This window comes from Centropristis striata, chromosome 17 (assembly GCF_030273125.1).
Source record: "Centropristis striata isolate RG_2023a ecotype Rhode Island chromosome 17, C.striata_1.0, whole genome shotgun sequence".
Classification (NCBI taxonomy): Eukaryota; Metazoa; Chordata; class Actinopteri; order Perciformes; family Serranidae; genus Centropristis; species Centropristis striata.
In genome coordinates this window covers 33,628,337-33,641,197 of record NC_081533.1, presented here as the reverse complement: position 1 = coordinate 33,641,197, position 12,861 = coordinate 33,628,337, and the positions used below count along the sequence as shown (strand labels likewise).

The 12,861-nt window shown below is 40.8% G+C and overlaps 1 protein-coding gene across 1 annotated transcript in view; it reads left to right on the top strand.

Moving 5' to 3' along the window:
- The window catches only part of LOC131989065 (NLR family CARD domain-containing protein 3-like), a 12,388-nt gene extending 325 nt beyond the window's left edge, over positions 1 to 12,063 (top strand). Inside the window, exons 1-9 of the mRNA XM_059354235.1 lie at positions 1 to 106; positions 1,151 to 1,255; positions 2,634 to 2,738; positions 4,390 to 4,469; positions 4,741 to 6,535; positions 7,311 to 7,484; positions 7,742 to 7,915; positions 8,034 to 8,080; positions 8,193 to 12,063. The exon at positions 1 to 106 is cut by the window's left edge and continues 325 nt beyond it. Coding sequence (XP_059210218.1) covers positions 1 to 106; positions 1,151 to 1,255; positions 2,634 to 2,738; positions 4,390 to 4,469; positions 4,741 to 6,535; positions 7,311 to 7,484; positions 7,742 to 7,915; positions 8,034 to 8,080; positions 8,193 to 8,728 — 3,122 coding nt within the window. The 3' untranslated portion in view covers positions 8,729 to 12,063. The remainder of the gene's footprint in view (positions 107 to 1,150; positions 1,256 to 2,633; positions 2,739 to 4,389; positions 4,470 to 4,740; positions 6,536 to 7,310; positions 7,485 to 7,741; positions 7,916 to 8,033; positions 8,081 to 8,192) is intronic.
- The last annotated feature ends 798 nt before the right edge of the window (positions 12,064 to 12,861 follow it).

Genomic DNA, 12,861 nt, shown 5'->3' with positions numbered 1-12,861 from the left:
GTTCACAGGACAGTGACGATGTGTCCCCGGGTCCCAGCTGTGTCTCCATCAAGAGTGATGGGTCCAGGTTCCAGCCACTCAACTTTGGTGATGATGAGTTAAAACGGTAATCCAACATTTTTTACATCTATGATATGATGGTTAACTTGTTTGACTTGGTATAAGTTTTAACCAAATCAATCCTAACCTCCATACTTTCAGGCCCAAAACTGAGCATAAATTTATATTTCATATTTCTTGATTTGGTGGTTTACCTTTATAGTCCAGAAAAAATAAATAATTAAATGAATATTTTTAGGTTATAGAAGTGTTCTTGGCTGCTGAATGAGTTGCTAAGTAGATGCTAGCGTATGACCCCGGAACAAAAACATCCAAGAAAGCCAGTCACATTAGCTGGACACGCATTAGCTTGTCGCATTAGCCGCTCACATCAGCTGGTCGCACATTAGCCGCTCGCATTAGCTGGTCGCACATTAGCCGCTCGCATTAGCTGCTAACATTAGCCGGTCGCACATTAGCCGGTTGCATTAGCTGGCCACACATTAGCCGGTCACATTAGCTGGTCACACATTAGCCGGTCACATTAGCTGCTCACATTAGCCGGTCGCACATTAGCCGGTTGCATTAGCTGGTCACACATTAGCCGCTCGCATTAGCTGGTCACACATTAGCCGCTCGCATTAGCTGGTTACACATTAGCCGGTCACATTAGCTGCTCACATTAGCCGGTCACATTAGCTGGTCATACATTAGCCGCTCGCATTAGCCGCTCGCCGATCAGTAGCAACGGCACAAAGTGTCGAACTGAGGTCAACCGGAAAGGGCGCCATATTAACCCACTGAAAGAATGCATATCGCCACCCAGTGTTGAGGAGGAGCACACATTCCCGTCAGTTATTCGATTTTCTCAGTTGCATGTAAACTGGGGGACAGGGGTCAATAGGACAGAAGTCCTATTAGACGTCAATATTGATTTTTTTTTAGCATAGCTCGATTAAACTTTGCATGTAAACGCACTGAGTGATGTCTCTGTAGATTTCTTCTTGAAGATATTAACCATAATTTTAAAGTTTTCTGTGAATGAAAAGTTAATTTTCTTGGTTGGACGAATACAGATTGGACAGATAATGACGTCTCTGTACACCTGTAGTTCACAGGACAGTGACGATGTGTCCCCGGGTCCCAGCTGTGTCTCCATCAAGAGTGATGGGTCCATGTTTCAGCCACTCAACTTTGGTGTTGATGAGTTAAAACGGTAATCCAACATTTTTTACATCTATGATATGATGGTTAACTTGTTTGACTTGGTATAAGTTTTAACCAAATCAATCCTAACCTCCATACTTTCAGGCCCAAAACTGAGCATACATTTCTATTTCATATTTCTTGATTTGGTGGTTTACCTTTATAGTCCAGAAAAAATAAATAATTAAATGAATATTTTTAGGTTATAGAAGTGTTCTTGGCTGCTGAATGAGTTGCTAAGTAGATGCAAAAGCCTATACGTGAGTAAATAGATTTGGTCTTATTAATTTGCAGCTCCCACTCAGTAGGCTATGTTTACATGACACTTGAAAAAAACGAATTATTGCCTTAATCTGACTATAACTGGACAACTGAAGTGCATGTAAACGTGTTGGTCTGACTGATGTTGGAGTTCTCCAAGGACACCCAGATAATGTGAGCGGAATAGGATTTTCGCCGGCATGTATGACAAGACAACGCATGTGCTTATGCTCTGCATGCTCCGCATGTTCCACGCTCCGGGCTAGCGTATGACCCCGGAACAAAAACATCCAAGAAAGCCGGTCACATTAGCTGGTCATGCATTAGCTTGTCGCATTAGCCGGTCGCATCAGCTGGTCGCACATTAGCCGGTTGCATTAGCTGCTCACATTAGCCGGTCGCACATTAGCCGGTTGCATTAGCTGGTCACACATTAGCCGGTCGCATTAGCTGGTCACACATTAGCCGGTCGCATTAGCTGGTCACACATTAGCCGCTCGCATTAGCTGGTCACACATTAGCCGGTCACATTAGCTGCTCACATTAGCTGGTCGCACATTAGCCGGTTGAATTAACTGGTCACATATTAGCCGGTTACATTAGCTGGTCACACATTAGCCGCTCGCATTAGCTGGTCACACATTAGCCAGTCACATTAGCTGGTCACACATTAGCCGCTCGCATTAGCTGATCGCACATTAGCCACTCGCATTAGCCGCTCACATTAGCCGCTCACATTAGCCGCTCACATTAGCCGGTCGCCGATCAGTAGCAACGGCACAAAGTGTCGAACTGAGGTCAACCGGAAAGGGCGCCATATTAACCCACTGAAGGAACGCATATCGCCACCCAGTGTTGAGGAGGAGCACACATTCCTGTCAGTTATTCGATTTTCTCTGTTGCATGTAAACTGGGACAAGGACAGAAGTCCTATTAGACGTCAATATCGATTTTTTTTTAGCATAGCTCGATTAAACTTTGCATGTAAACGCACTGAGTGATGTCTCTGTAGATTTCTTCTTGAAGATATAAACCATAATTTTAAAGTTTTCTGTGAATGAAAAGTTAATTTTCTTGGTTGGACGAATACAGATTGGACAGATAATGACGTCTCTGTACACCTGTAGTTCACAGGACAGTGACGATGTGTCCCCGGGTCCCAGCTGTGTCTCCATCAAGAGTGATGGGTCCAGGTTCCAGCCACTCAACTTTGGTGATGATGAGTTAAAACGGTAATCCAACATTTTTTACATCTATGATATGATGGTTAACTTGTTTGATTTGGTATAAGTTTTAACCAAATCAATCCTAACCTCCATACTTTCAGGCCCAAAACTGAGCATAAATTTATATTTCATATTTCTTGATTTGGTGGTTTACCTTTATAGTCCAGAAAAAATAAATAATTAAATGAATATTTTTAGGTTATAGAAGTGTTCTTGACTGCTGAATGAGTTATGCAAAAGCCTATACGTGAGTAAATAGATTTGGTCTTATTAATTTGCAGCTCCCTTGCAGCTAACTGGACAACTGAAGTGCATGTAAACACCAGCTCCGATTAGGACACCCAGATAATGTGATCGGAATAGGATTTTCGCCGGCATGTATGACAACACATGTGCGCATGTGCACATGCTCCTCATTCCACGCTCCGGGCTAGCGTATGACCCCGGAACAAAAACATCCAAGAAAGTCACATTAGCTGGTCACGCATTAGCTGGTTGCACATTAACTTGGTTGCACATTAGCTGCTCACTTTAGCCAGTTGCACATTAGCTGTTCACATTAGCCGGTCGCATCAGCCGCTTGCATTAGCCGGTTCCATTAGCCAGTCGCACTAGCTGGTCGCACATTAGCCGGTCGCACATTCGCCGGTCGCATTAGCTGCTCACATTAGCCAGTTGCACATTAGCTGTTCGCATTAGCCGCTTGCATTAGCCGGTTCCATTAGCCGGTCGCACTAGCTGGTCGCATTAGCTGGTCGCACATTAGCCGGTCGCATTAGCCGGTCACATTAGCCGGTCACACATTCGCCCATCGCATTAGCTGCTCACATTAGCCGGTCACATAAGCCGGTTCCATTAGCCGGTTGCACATTAGCTGCTCACATTAGCCAGTTGCACATTAGCTGTTCGCATTAGCCGGTCGCATTAGCTGCTTGCATTAGCCAGTTCCATTAGCCGGTCGCACTAGCTGGTCGCATTAGCCGGTCGCACATTCGCCGGTCACATTAGCCGGTCGCACATTCGCCGCTCGCATTAGCTGCTCACATTAGCCGGTCACATAAGCCGGTTCCATTAGCCGGTTGCACATTAGCTGCTCACATTAGCCAGTTGCACATTAGCTGTTCGCATTAGCCATTCGCATTAGCTGCTTGCATTAGCCGGTTCCATTAGCCGGTCGCACTAGCCGGTCGCACTAGGTGGTCGCATTAGCCGGTCACACATTAGCCGGTCACACATTAGCCGGTCACACATTAGCCGGTCACATTGGCGGTCGCCGGTCAGTAGCAACGGCAAAGTGTCAAACTGAGGTCAACCGGAAAGGGGGCCATATTAACTTGCTGAAATGATGCATGTCGTTTTTTTTAGCATAGCTCGATTAAACTTTGCATGGAAACGCTGATGTCTCTTTAGATTTGGTCTTGAAGATATAAACCATAATTTTAAAGTATTCTGTGAATAAAAGGTTTTGTATCTGAGATTAATAAAAATGAAATTGAAGGCTGTGAAGCCATTTGTGACTGCAATATCTGCGTTTGTGTTTTAACATGAATATTTTCGCTCAAACCTAAACATTTTGGACTTGTGGGCGTATCAACTTTCATCCTTCCATTGACGATATGGATCAGGTAAGAATGAATGTGTAATTTGTTGTTTATAGACAGCAGAGTGAGGAGATGTCCAGCCCTTCAGAGTGTGTGGAGGATGTTAGAGATCCAGCTGATACCGAGGAAGTCACAGGTAAGTTCAACTATGTGCTTTACAATTATTTGTAGTGCAACTCGTAACTATGACTGTTAATGTCTAGTAGCAGATAATTACTAAAGTGATGTTTGGTTAAACTAGTGAGGATGTTGTCTCTGATATAGCTTTGTGGTGTAGCATGTCATGTACCAGGTTAGAGTCCTTTAAATTCAAACGAAATGATTATCTTAGCCAACTGACGCAATGGGTAGATCTTTTGAACAAGAAACTGCCATTTAGAAAACTGAATAAAAACTTGTGCATTCAGTTGTTGCAGGGGACAGCCCTCCTTTGAAAGCAAAGAAGAATCTTAAAGAAGCAATGCAAAAGAAGTTCACTGTGACGTACGAAGGCCATGGTGACCAACAGACTTCTCTGAAAAGCATTTACACACAACTTTCCATTATCCATGGAGAGGACAGAAATCCACATGCAGAGCATGAGTTCAGTCACCTTACGGCTAAATCGAGACGACGATCTACTGAACAGTCAGTCGGCCTCAATGACATCTTCAGACCGTTGCCTGGCCAAGAGAAACCCCCCAGAACAGTTGTGACGAAGGGTGTTGCAGGAATCGGAAAATCCTTTTCTGTGCAGAAATGTATTCTTGACTGGGCTGAGGGGAACGCAAACCAGGACATTGATTTTGTTTTCAATCTTGCTTTCCGAGAGATGAATTTGAGCACAGAAAACAAAAGCTTGCACAAGCTCCTGACTGAATTTCACCCCGCACTGAAGAGTTTGACTGACTCAGAAGATTTGGTCAAAGCCAAGGTTCTAGTGATCCTGGATGGCCTGGATGAAAGCAGATTTGATCTGGACTTTGAGAACAAGCTACAAGTTACATCTGTCAGTGAAGTAACATCTGTGGCTAATCTCCTAACAAACCTCATCCAGGGAAACCTCCTTCCTCATGCTAACCTGTGGATAACATCTCGTCCAGTAGCCACCCATCAGATCCCTGCAGAGTTCATCGACATGGTGACCGAGATACGAGGGTTCACTGACCCACAGAAAGAAGAATACTTCAGGAAGAGATTTAGCAATGACTTGAGCCTTGCTGACAGGATCATTTCACACATTCACTCTTCACAGTGTCTCAACATCATGTGCCAGATCCCGATCTTCTGCTGGATGTCTGCTCTATTATTTCAGGAGATCTTTGGGGGAGACGAGAAAGCTGAAATACCTCAAACCCTTACGGAGATGATGGGGCATTTCCTGTTGGCCCAGACAAGATTAAGAAGCAACAAATATGACAAGATGACTGAGGAAAACAAAGAGAGACTTCTGACAAGGCACCGAGAATTTCTTCTGAAACTTGGCAAGCTTGCATTTGTTCAGCTACAGAAGAACAACCTCATCTTCTACAATGAAGACCTGGAAGACTGTGGCATTGACATCCAAGAGGCAACCATCTACTCTGGATTTTTCAACGCAGTTCTCAGGGAAGAAGAAGTCTTTTCACAGAAAAAGGTCTTCTTCTTTGTGCACCTGACCGTACAGGAGTTCTTTGCAGCTCTTTTTGTGTATGACTGTTTCACAAACAACAATACAGAAGAGCTCGGCAACTTCCTTGATCTGAAGGACAAAGAACATACTTTGTTGGATCTTCTGAAGATGACAGTTGACAAAGTGTTGGAGGACAAGAACGGCCACCTGCACTACTTCATGCGCTTCCTCCATGGCCTTTTGGTAGAATCCAACCGGAGAGTCCTTCAGGGTCTGCTGACATCACCAGAACCAAGCCAAGATACTGTCAAGAAAATCTTGACTCACCTCAAAGCAATCAGACGAAAGGGCCTCTCTCCAGACATTTCCATCCACCTCTTCCGGACCATGGTGCAGATGAGAGATCACAAAGTCAAAAATGAGATCGAGGAGTATCTCAAATCGCCAGATCGTTTAAAAGCAGAGCTGACGCCCCTGCACTGCTCTGCGCTGGCCTACATGCTGCTAGTGTCAAAGAATGATCTGGATGTGTTGGACTTGAAGAGTTACAACACATCAGATGAAGGCAGGAGGAGGCTGATACCAGCTGTGAGGGTCAGCAGAAAGGCTATGTAAGTTTACTTTCACTGCAGTATGTATTAGCTAGTATGAGGAGAAGCTATTGAGCTTGAAGACTTAGGACAAAATATATAACAAACCTGAGCTGTGTTTATTATGTAGACTACACATATTTCCTACCTCTACGCTAAATGTTAAAACACACCAAGTGGGTTAGAGTTCTTGGTTGGTTTCCAAGACTGGGTTTTTCTTCCGGGATCTAGCACGGTGCAAGCCATTGGAAATAATTGGTTTCAGAGGGCAGGAAAGCCGTTGTTGCATTGTGTCTGAGAGGTCCTTAAGATGGTCTAGTAAAACCAGACAAGTGTGTACAGGCCAGGGTAGGCTTTCAACAAAATAGTTAATACCAGGGTTGTCCGATCACATCTAAAGGCTAAGGTTTTGAATGACCACACTTGGAGGCGTGACAAAAGTCCGCCTGATGTATAAATAGTGTATTTTTTCAGCTCTGCACATCTGCCCAATCTCTGGTTAAAATTGGTGTGAATGTCAAATTGATGGTTTTAAGTTTCAAGATAGAAACATTGTCCAAAACTGCACCACCCAATGTCAATTTCCATGTCAGAGAGTGGTGGGAGAAGGAGTTGTAGATGCAGTTTGATGATCCTACACACTCTTTGTTGAAAGCATACTGATGCCTTAACAAATAATAACTGATCCTTGAATGAACATGCATGATGAGTTATTTTCTCCCTGTATCTCATATTGGTTTTTATCAACTTGTATCCATGGTTCTATTTACATTTTAACTCCAACATATACCCATAGACTCACAGACTGCAAAGTGACTGCAGATTTGGTGCAGCCCTTGGCTGCTGCTCTCAAGTACAACTACTCAGCTCTGAGAGACCTGGACCTCAGCAACAATGACCTGGAAGATTCAGGAGTGGAGCAGCTTTGTGGTGGACTATCGAGCCAATCCTGCAGACTGGAGACACTGAAGTATTAATACAAATTTACATCACAGCTAATGATAATGGGTAGTCATGTTATAATCCTATTTGCTGTTGTGTAGTGATACAGATGCAAGGAAAAATATTGATACACTTGAGCATTGCGATATTACATTTTGTGATACTGTATCGAATCAGGTTTTTTTTTTGTAAACAGTTTACAAGCAGAGGAAATGTCATTTAATTTATCCATTCCTTTTTGATTGCTTATGAATGTATCTCAGACATGTCTGTTGGTTTCCTCAGCTTGTCAGGTTGTCTGGTCACTCAGGAGGGCAGTGCTTATCTGGCCTCAGCTCTACAGTCCAACCCTTCCCATCTGCAAGAGCTGGATCTGAGCTACAACAATCTGGGAGAGTCAGGAGAAGAGATGCTGTCCGAGCTGAGGAAGGATCCACGATACAAGCTCCGCACACTCAAGTAATTATAAAATACGACCTTATTGACTTTCCTAAAGTCATCAAGACAAGGACAATAACAAGCTCACATCAAGCCTCAAAATTTAAATGACTTAACATTTAAGTATTTGTCTCCACAGTTTTGAACATGGTGGAAGTCACAGAATGAAACCAGGCTTTAAAAAGTGTAAGTACAATAAGGTGTACTTTTACTTGCTTGCAGGAATTATTAAGGAATCTAAAAAAAAGTTTAGAAATGGTTTAAAACCTTTTGGAATAAAGTGTTTTCTTACCTCCAGATGCCTGTGAGCTCACTTTGGACCCCAACACAGCCCACAAGAACCTCCATCTCTCTGAAGAGAACAGAAAGGTGACCTGGGTGGAAGAGGAGGATCAAAATCCCCTTCACCAAGAAAGGTTGGATCACTGCAGACAGGTGCTGTGTGAACAGGGTCTGGGTGGCCGCTGCTACTGGGAGGTCAAGGTGTTCGGACCCTTAAGCGTTGGGGTCACTTACAAAGATGCTGATAGGAAAGTGAAGACGAATAAGGTTAAGATGGGATACAATGACAAGTGTTGGTGTCTGTTTTGCTCGAATGATGGTAATTATGTTTTGCACAGCAACAAAAAAGTCGACGTGTCCTCACTTGGATGGCGCTCCAGTTGGGTGGGAGTGTATCTGGATCGGCCGGCTGGCACATTGTCTTTCTATAGAGTTTCCCCCGACAGCCGTACCCGCCTCCATACCTTCAAAGCAACGTTCGGTGAAACCCTCTATCCTGCGGTTGAACTTCAACATGCTCAGTCTTCTGCTTTGTTTTGTCAGCTAATATAAAATACCTTTCAATGCACTGTCTCGCTAGTTTAAACAGAATGTCCTACTGTCTTATAGATTTTAGTTGTAGACTCTTAGTAAACATTCAGGACCAGGTAAAAGTTAGGACACACCCTCTCATTCAAATAATAATTAATATTAAAGACATCAAAACTCTGACGGAACACATGGAATTATGTAGTAAACAAAAAAGTGTTAAACAAACCAGAATATTCAGAAGATTCTTCAAAGAAGTCTTTGACCTTTTGTTTTGATGGTCTCAAACACAGTAAGAAGTAGAGGTGTGAATCAGCTAATTGGCCCCACGATTTTATCTCGATACTTGATACGATATTATTGAGATTTTAAGCATTTGCGTTATGGGGAGTATTGATACAATATATTGCGATTTAACTGTTTAACTGCATTTTGTGTCCACAAAATTAAACTCAATCAAGAATTGTTTTCTCCAATAAGAGAAAATTCTCAGTCTATTCAGTCTATTTCTCCAAAATGTAGTAAAACTGAACTGATATCAAACATGTATGGACGACAACAACTGCAGCATTTTATCAAACTTTCAAAAACGGCAAGCTTTACTACTCTCAATTTTTTCGACTATCCATAAAAAAGCCAAACTTTTCAGCGTTATTTCCACAACCTCCCGACTTCCTGACGCACATGGTGCCTATAGATTCCTTATACACACTCCCACACTGCCCCAGTTGGCTTTGTGGTTTTCTAGTCTGCCTCTTTCCTGTCAACACAGTTTTGACACCTGCATCCTTTGAGAAAAAAAAATCCTCTTTTGATGACATTTATCATCAGTGGTGGGTTTGATTCGAGCCTGACACGAACCGCTCGAACGGGCTACAATGACAGCAAGGCCAAGTGGCCTTGCCCCTAAAATGACATAATTCCGGGCCTGCTTGGCGGCCATGAATCAATATAATATTGGCACGCAAAATATCGCAATACAATGCTGTATCGATTTTTTCCCCCACCTCTATTCTATCCAGGTGAGTAGCTCATGAATCTGACTGAGAGAATAAGAGAAGTGTGCAAAGCTGCCATCAATGCAAACTTTGGCTACTTTGAAAAATCTAAAACATATTCTGGTTTCCATATGTGTTCTTTCATAGTTTTTATGTCTTCAGTATTAATTTACAATGTTGAAAATAATAAAAATAATGGAAAAAACCATTGAATGAGAAGGTGTGTCCAAACTTCTGACTGGTATCAGTGTGAGGTTTCCTCCCCATAGTGCTGGGCGGCACATAGGGCAGCAATATTCCGCCAAACTTCCTTCAGTCTTTGGCCAGTTTCTCTGTTTCCCCCTCTCTCTGTTGGTGGTGCTGCAGTTCTTTTCCTATTGTCCTGTGCCATGTTATTTTGGGCCTTCCCTTTGGTTATTTTGCCTTCTGTGGTTCAGTGTAATGCGACCCTTGGGATTGCTTTGGTGTCCATTCTGAGCACATGGTCCATCTCTGGAGTGTTCAGATTGTGATTTTATTACTTTATTGCAGGTTATGAAATTACAAATATTAACAGATTCATCACATATTCAATTCATCCTGCCACATTTATGCATTTTTTACAAGAGGTAATGCCAAAAGAATAAATAAATAAGTAAATAAGATATTCATTTTTAATTGTTTGCTTATTCAATGAATTGTTTCATTAAGGAAAAGAATGGGGTGTTTTCCACTCCATTTATTTCCATTACCATTTACTCCAGTTTCTTTTAAATTCTTCTTCTCTGTTTCTTAACTTGTAGGTGATTCTTTCCATTTCCTTAATCTCATCTACTGTTATTTTCCATTTGTCGATGCATGGTGAATTAACGTCCAACCAATTTCATGTGATCTGTTTTAATGCAGCTATACGTATCACTGTATACAGATATTTATCTCCTTCCGTCTCAATTTCGGATGGAATAATACCTAAAAGAATATTAAGTGGTTTTAATGGCTTCTTTAAATAAAATGTACTGATGATTTTCTCCTGAACTGCCCTCCAGAATGTTAATTTTCCAGGCAAATTCTTTCCAATACTTTGATTGTGTTGTCTTAAATATTCTTTTACATTCTTCTTCTGATATTCTTATTGCCAGTTCCTTTTCCCATTTTTCTTTAGTGTTATCTACAGATTCTTTTGTTTCCTGTAGAATTTTACACAGTTTAGAGATTCCAGTATTAAAACTATTTCTATTTTTGTTTATGATTATGAGATTGTGATTTTAAGGAGGTTATTATTAATGGTCTTTTGGTCAGGATACATACATACAAAGATCCTACGTATTTTGTGAGTGTCCTGTTGTTTTCAAGCATTCACTATTGTAAAGTAGTGTTGATAGTACACAGCTTTGTTAGATATGCAGTCTGGTTATGGGGATGTCTTGAGTTGTCTTTTTCAGAGAAGTTTGTGTGTGATTTATTGATCTTGCTTTTGCTTGTACCACCATTGTGATAAATATTGATTGTAATTTATGCCATTAACATTTCCAGGGAGAACTGTAAATCCAATTTTCTGACATTTCATTGACATAACCACTAATCTATGAATCAAGAAAGTGAAGACTGAATGTTTTAAAGTAATCTTGTAAAAGTAATTTACCACTGATTACATGGGCAACTTTGAACTGAAAGTGTTGTTGTTGTTGTTTTTAGATGCAGGAAGTACATAATCCAGGAAATTGTTCCTGATTTTGTGAGAGCAGCTCTTTGTTAAATCTATTGTATTTTGTACTGTATTTTTTTCATGCTGTACTCATACACTGTATATAAATAATGCCATTGTCGCCAACATTGTTGATGGAAACTGGGAGAGTCCATATTTGGGGCGGGAGGACAGGTTGCTCTAAAAATAAAAGCGGTTTTAAATCACAAAATTGTTCAAAAAAACGTTGAAGTGAAAACGCACAGTGAAAGGGTCAAAATTCCAATGAAAACATGGCAAATAAGTCCACGGCTGTTTAGATATACACGTTGCCGTGGATACGCTTTGTTTTGTTCTGCTTCTATCCTGATGACGGCTCGCCATGTTAGCGACCTGTCAATCAAAAGGTAGCCCCGCCCCAAATTACAAGCTTCTTTATCATCTAAATGGGACTATTATTAACACATTAACATCATATTGTCTTGAAAAAGACTTGAAACTAGAGATTGGGACCTTTATGTTGCCATGAGAATTATTTCTGAGGAAATAAATCAAGTGAAAGTCGTCTCATTTTGTATTGAGATAGATAGGACCGGAGTTCTTCTGCAGCTGAAGTATTATGTTATCCATCAAATTCTCATAAACACAAGTTAAATATGGAGAAAGAAACTTGAAAGAAATAACATATTACATATATACTTTATTTTACTTTTTTTTACCGTTTTGTCTTTTTATCTCTAACTCTGTTCTGGATTGAGCTTTTATTACTATTTTGTTCTGTTTTATTTTATTGTTTTACTGTTTTTAGTATTTTATTGTTTTCATTGTTTTTATTTGTGTATGATTTATTCTATTTTAGTAACTGAACAGCACTTTGGTCAACTGAGGTTGTTTTTAAATGTGCTCTATAAATAAACTTTGACTTGACCTGACTTGATATAATCTTTGTAATGTAATAATAACATTTATGTCACAAAACATTTTCCAGGTTTTATACTTGAGTTGACGTGTTAATCCTTTTTTTTTTTTTTTTGGATATGACCATTTTCTTTTTTTATCATAGCGATAGCTTGACAAGTAAAATGTTTTGTTTGTTGTGTTTTGGTATATTGTACTAATCAGTCTAGTTGTATTATATGTCAACTAAATATCTCAAATAATTCAATAAAACTCGTTTTAACCTCAACTGGCAGGAATTTGTGTTTTTTTAACCATTTCTATAATTACTCTGGTTGGTTAACCTCCTGTGACCCTGCGTCCTCACATATGGACATTTTATTTTGATTTTCTGGACCTTATACTTATACTGCTTAACTCTAACATGTTGTCCTCAGTAGTACACACTCTAGAAAAAGCACAATACATCAATCAGTGTACAAATCAGATGGTTGCATCTTGGTAAAGTCAATCAAAAGACAAACGTGGACCAGGTACAAAAACTGATCAGATTTTATGCTTAAAACTTGCTTACTTGTGCTTAAAAATGTTTGTATTTG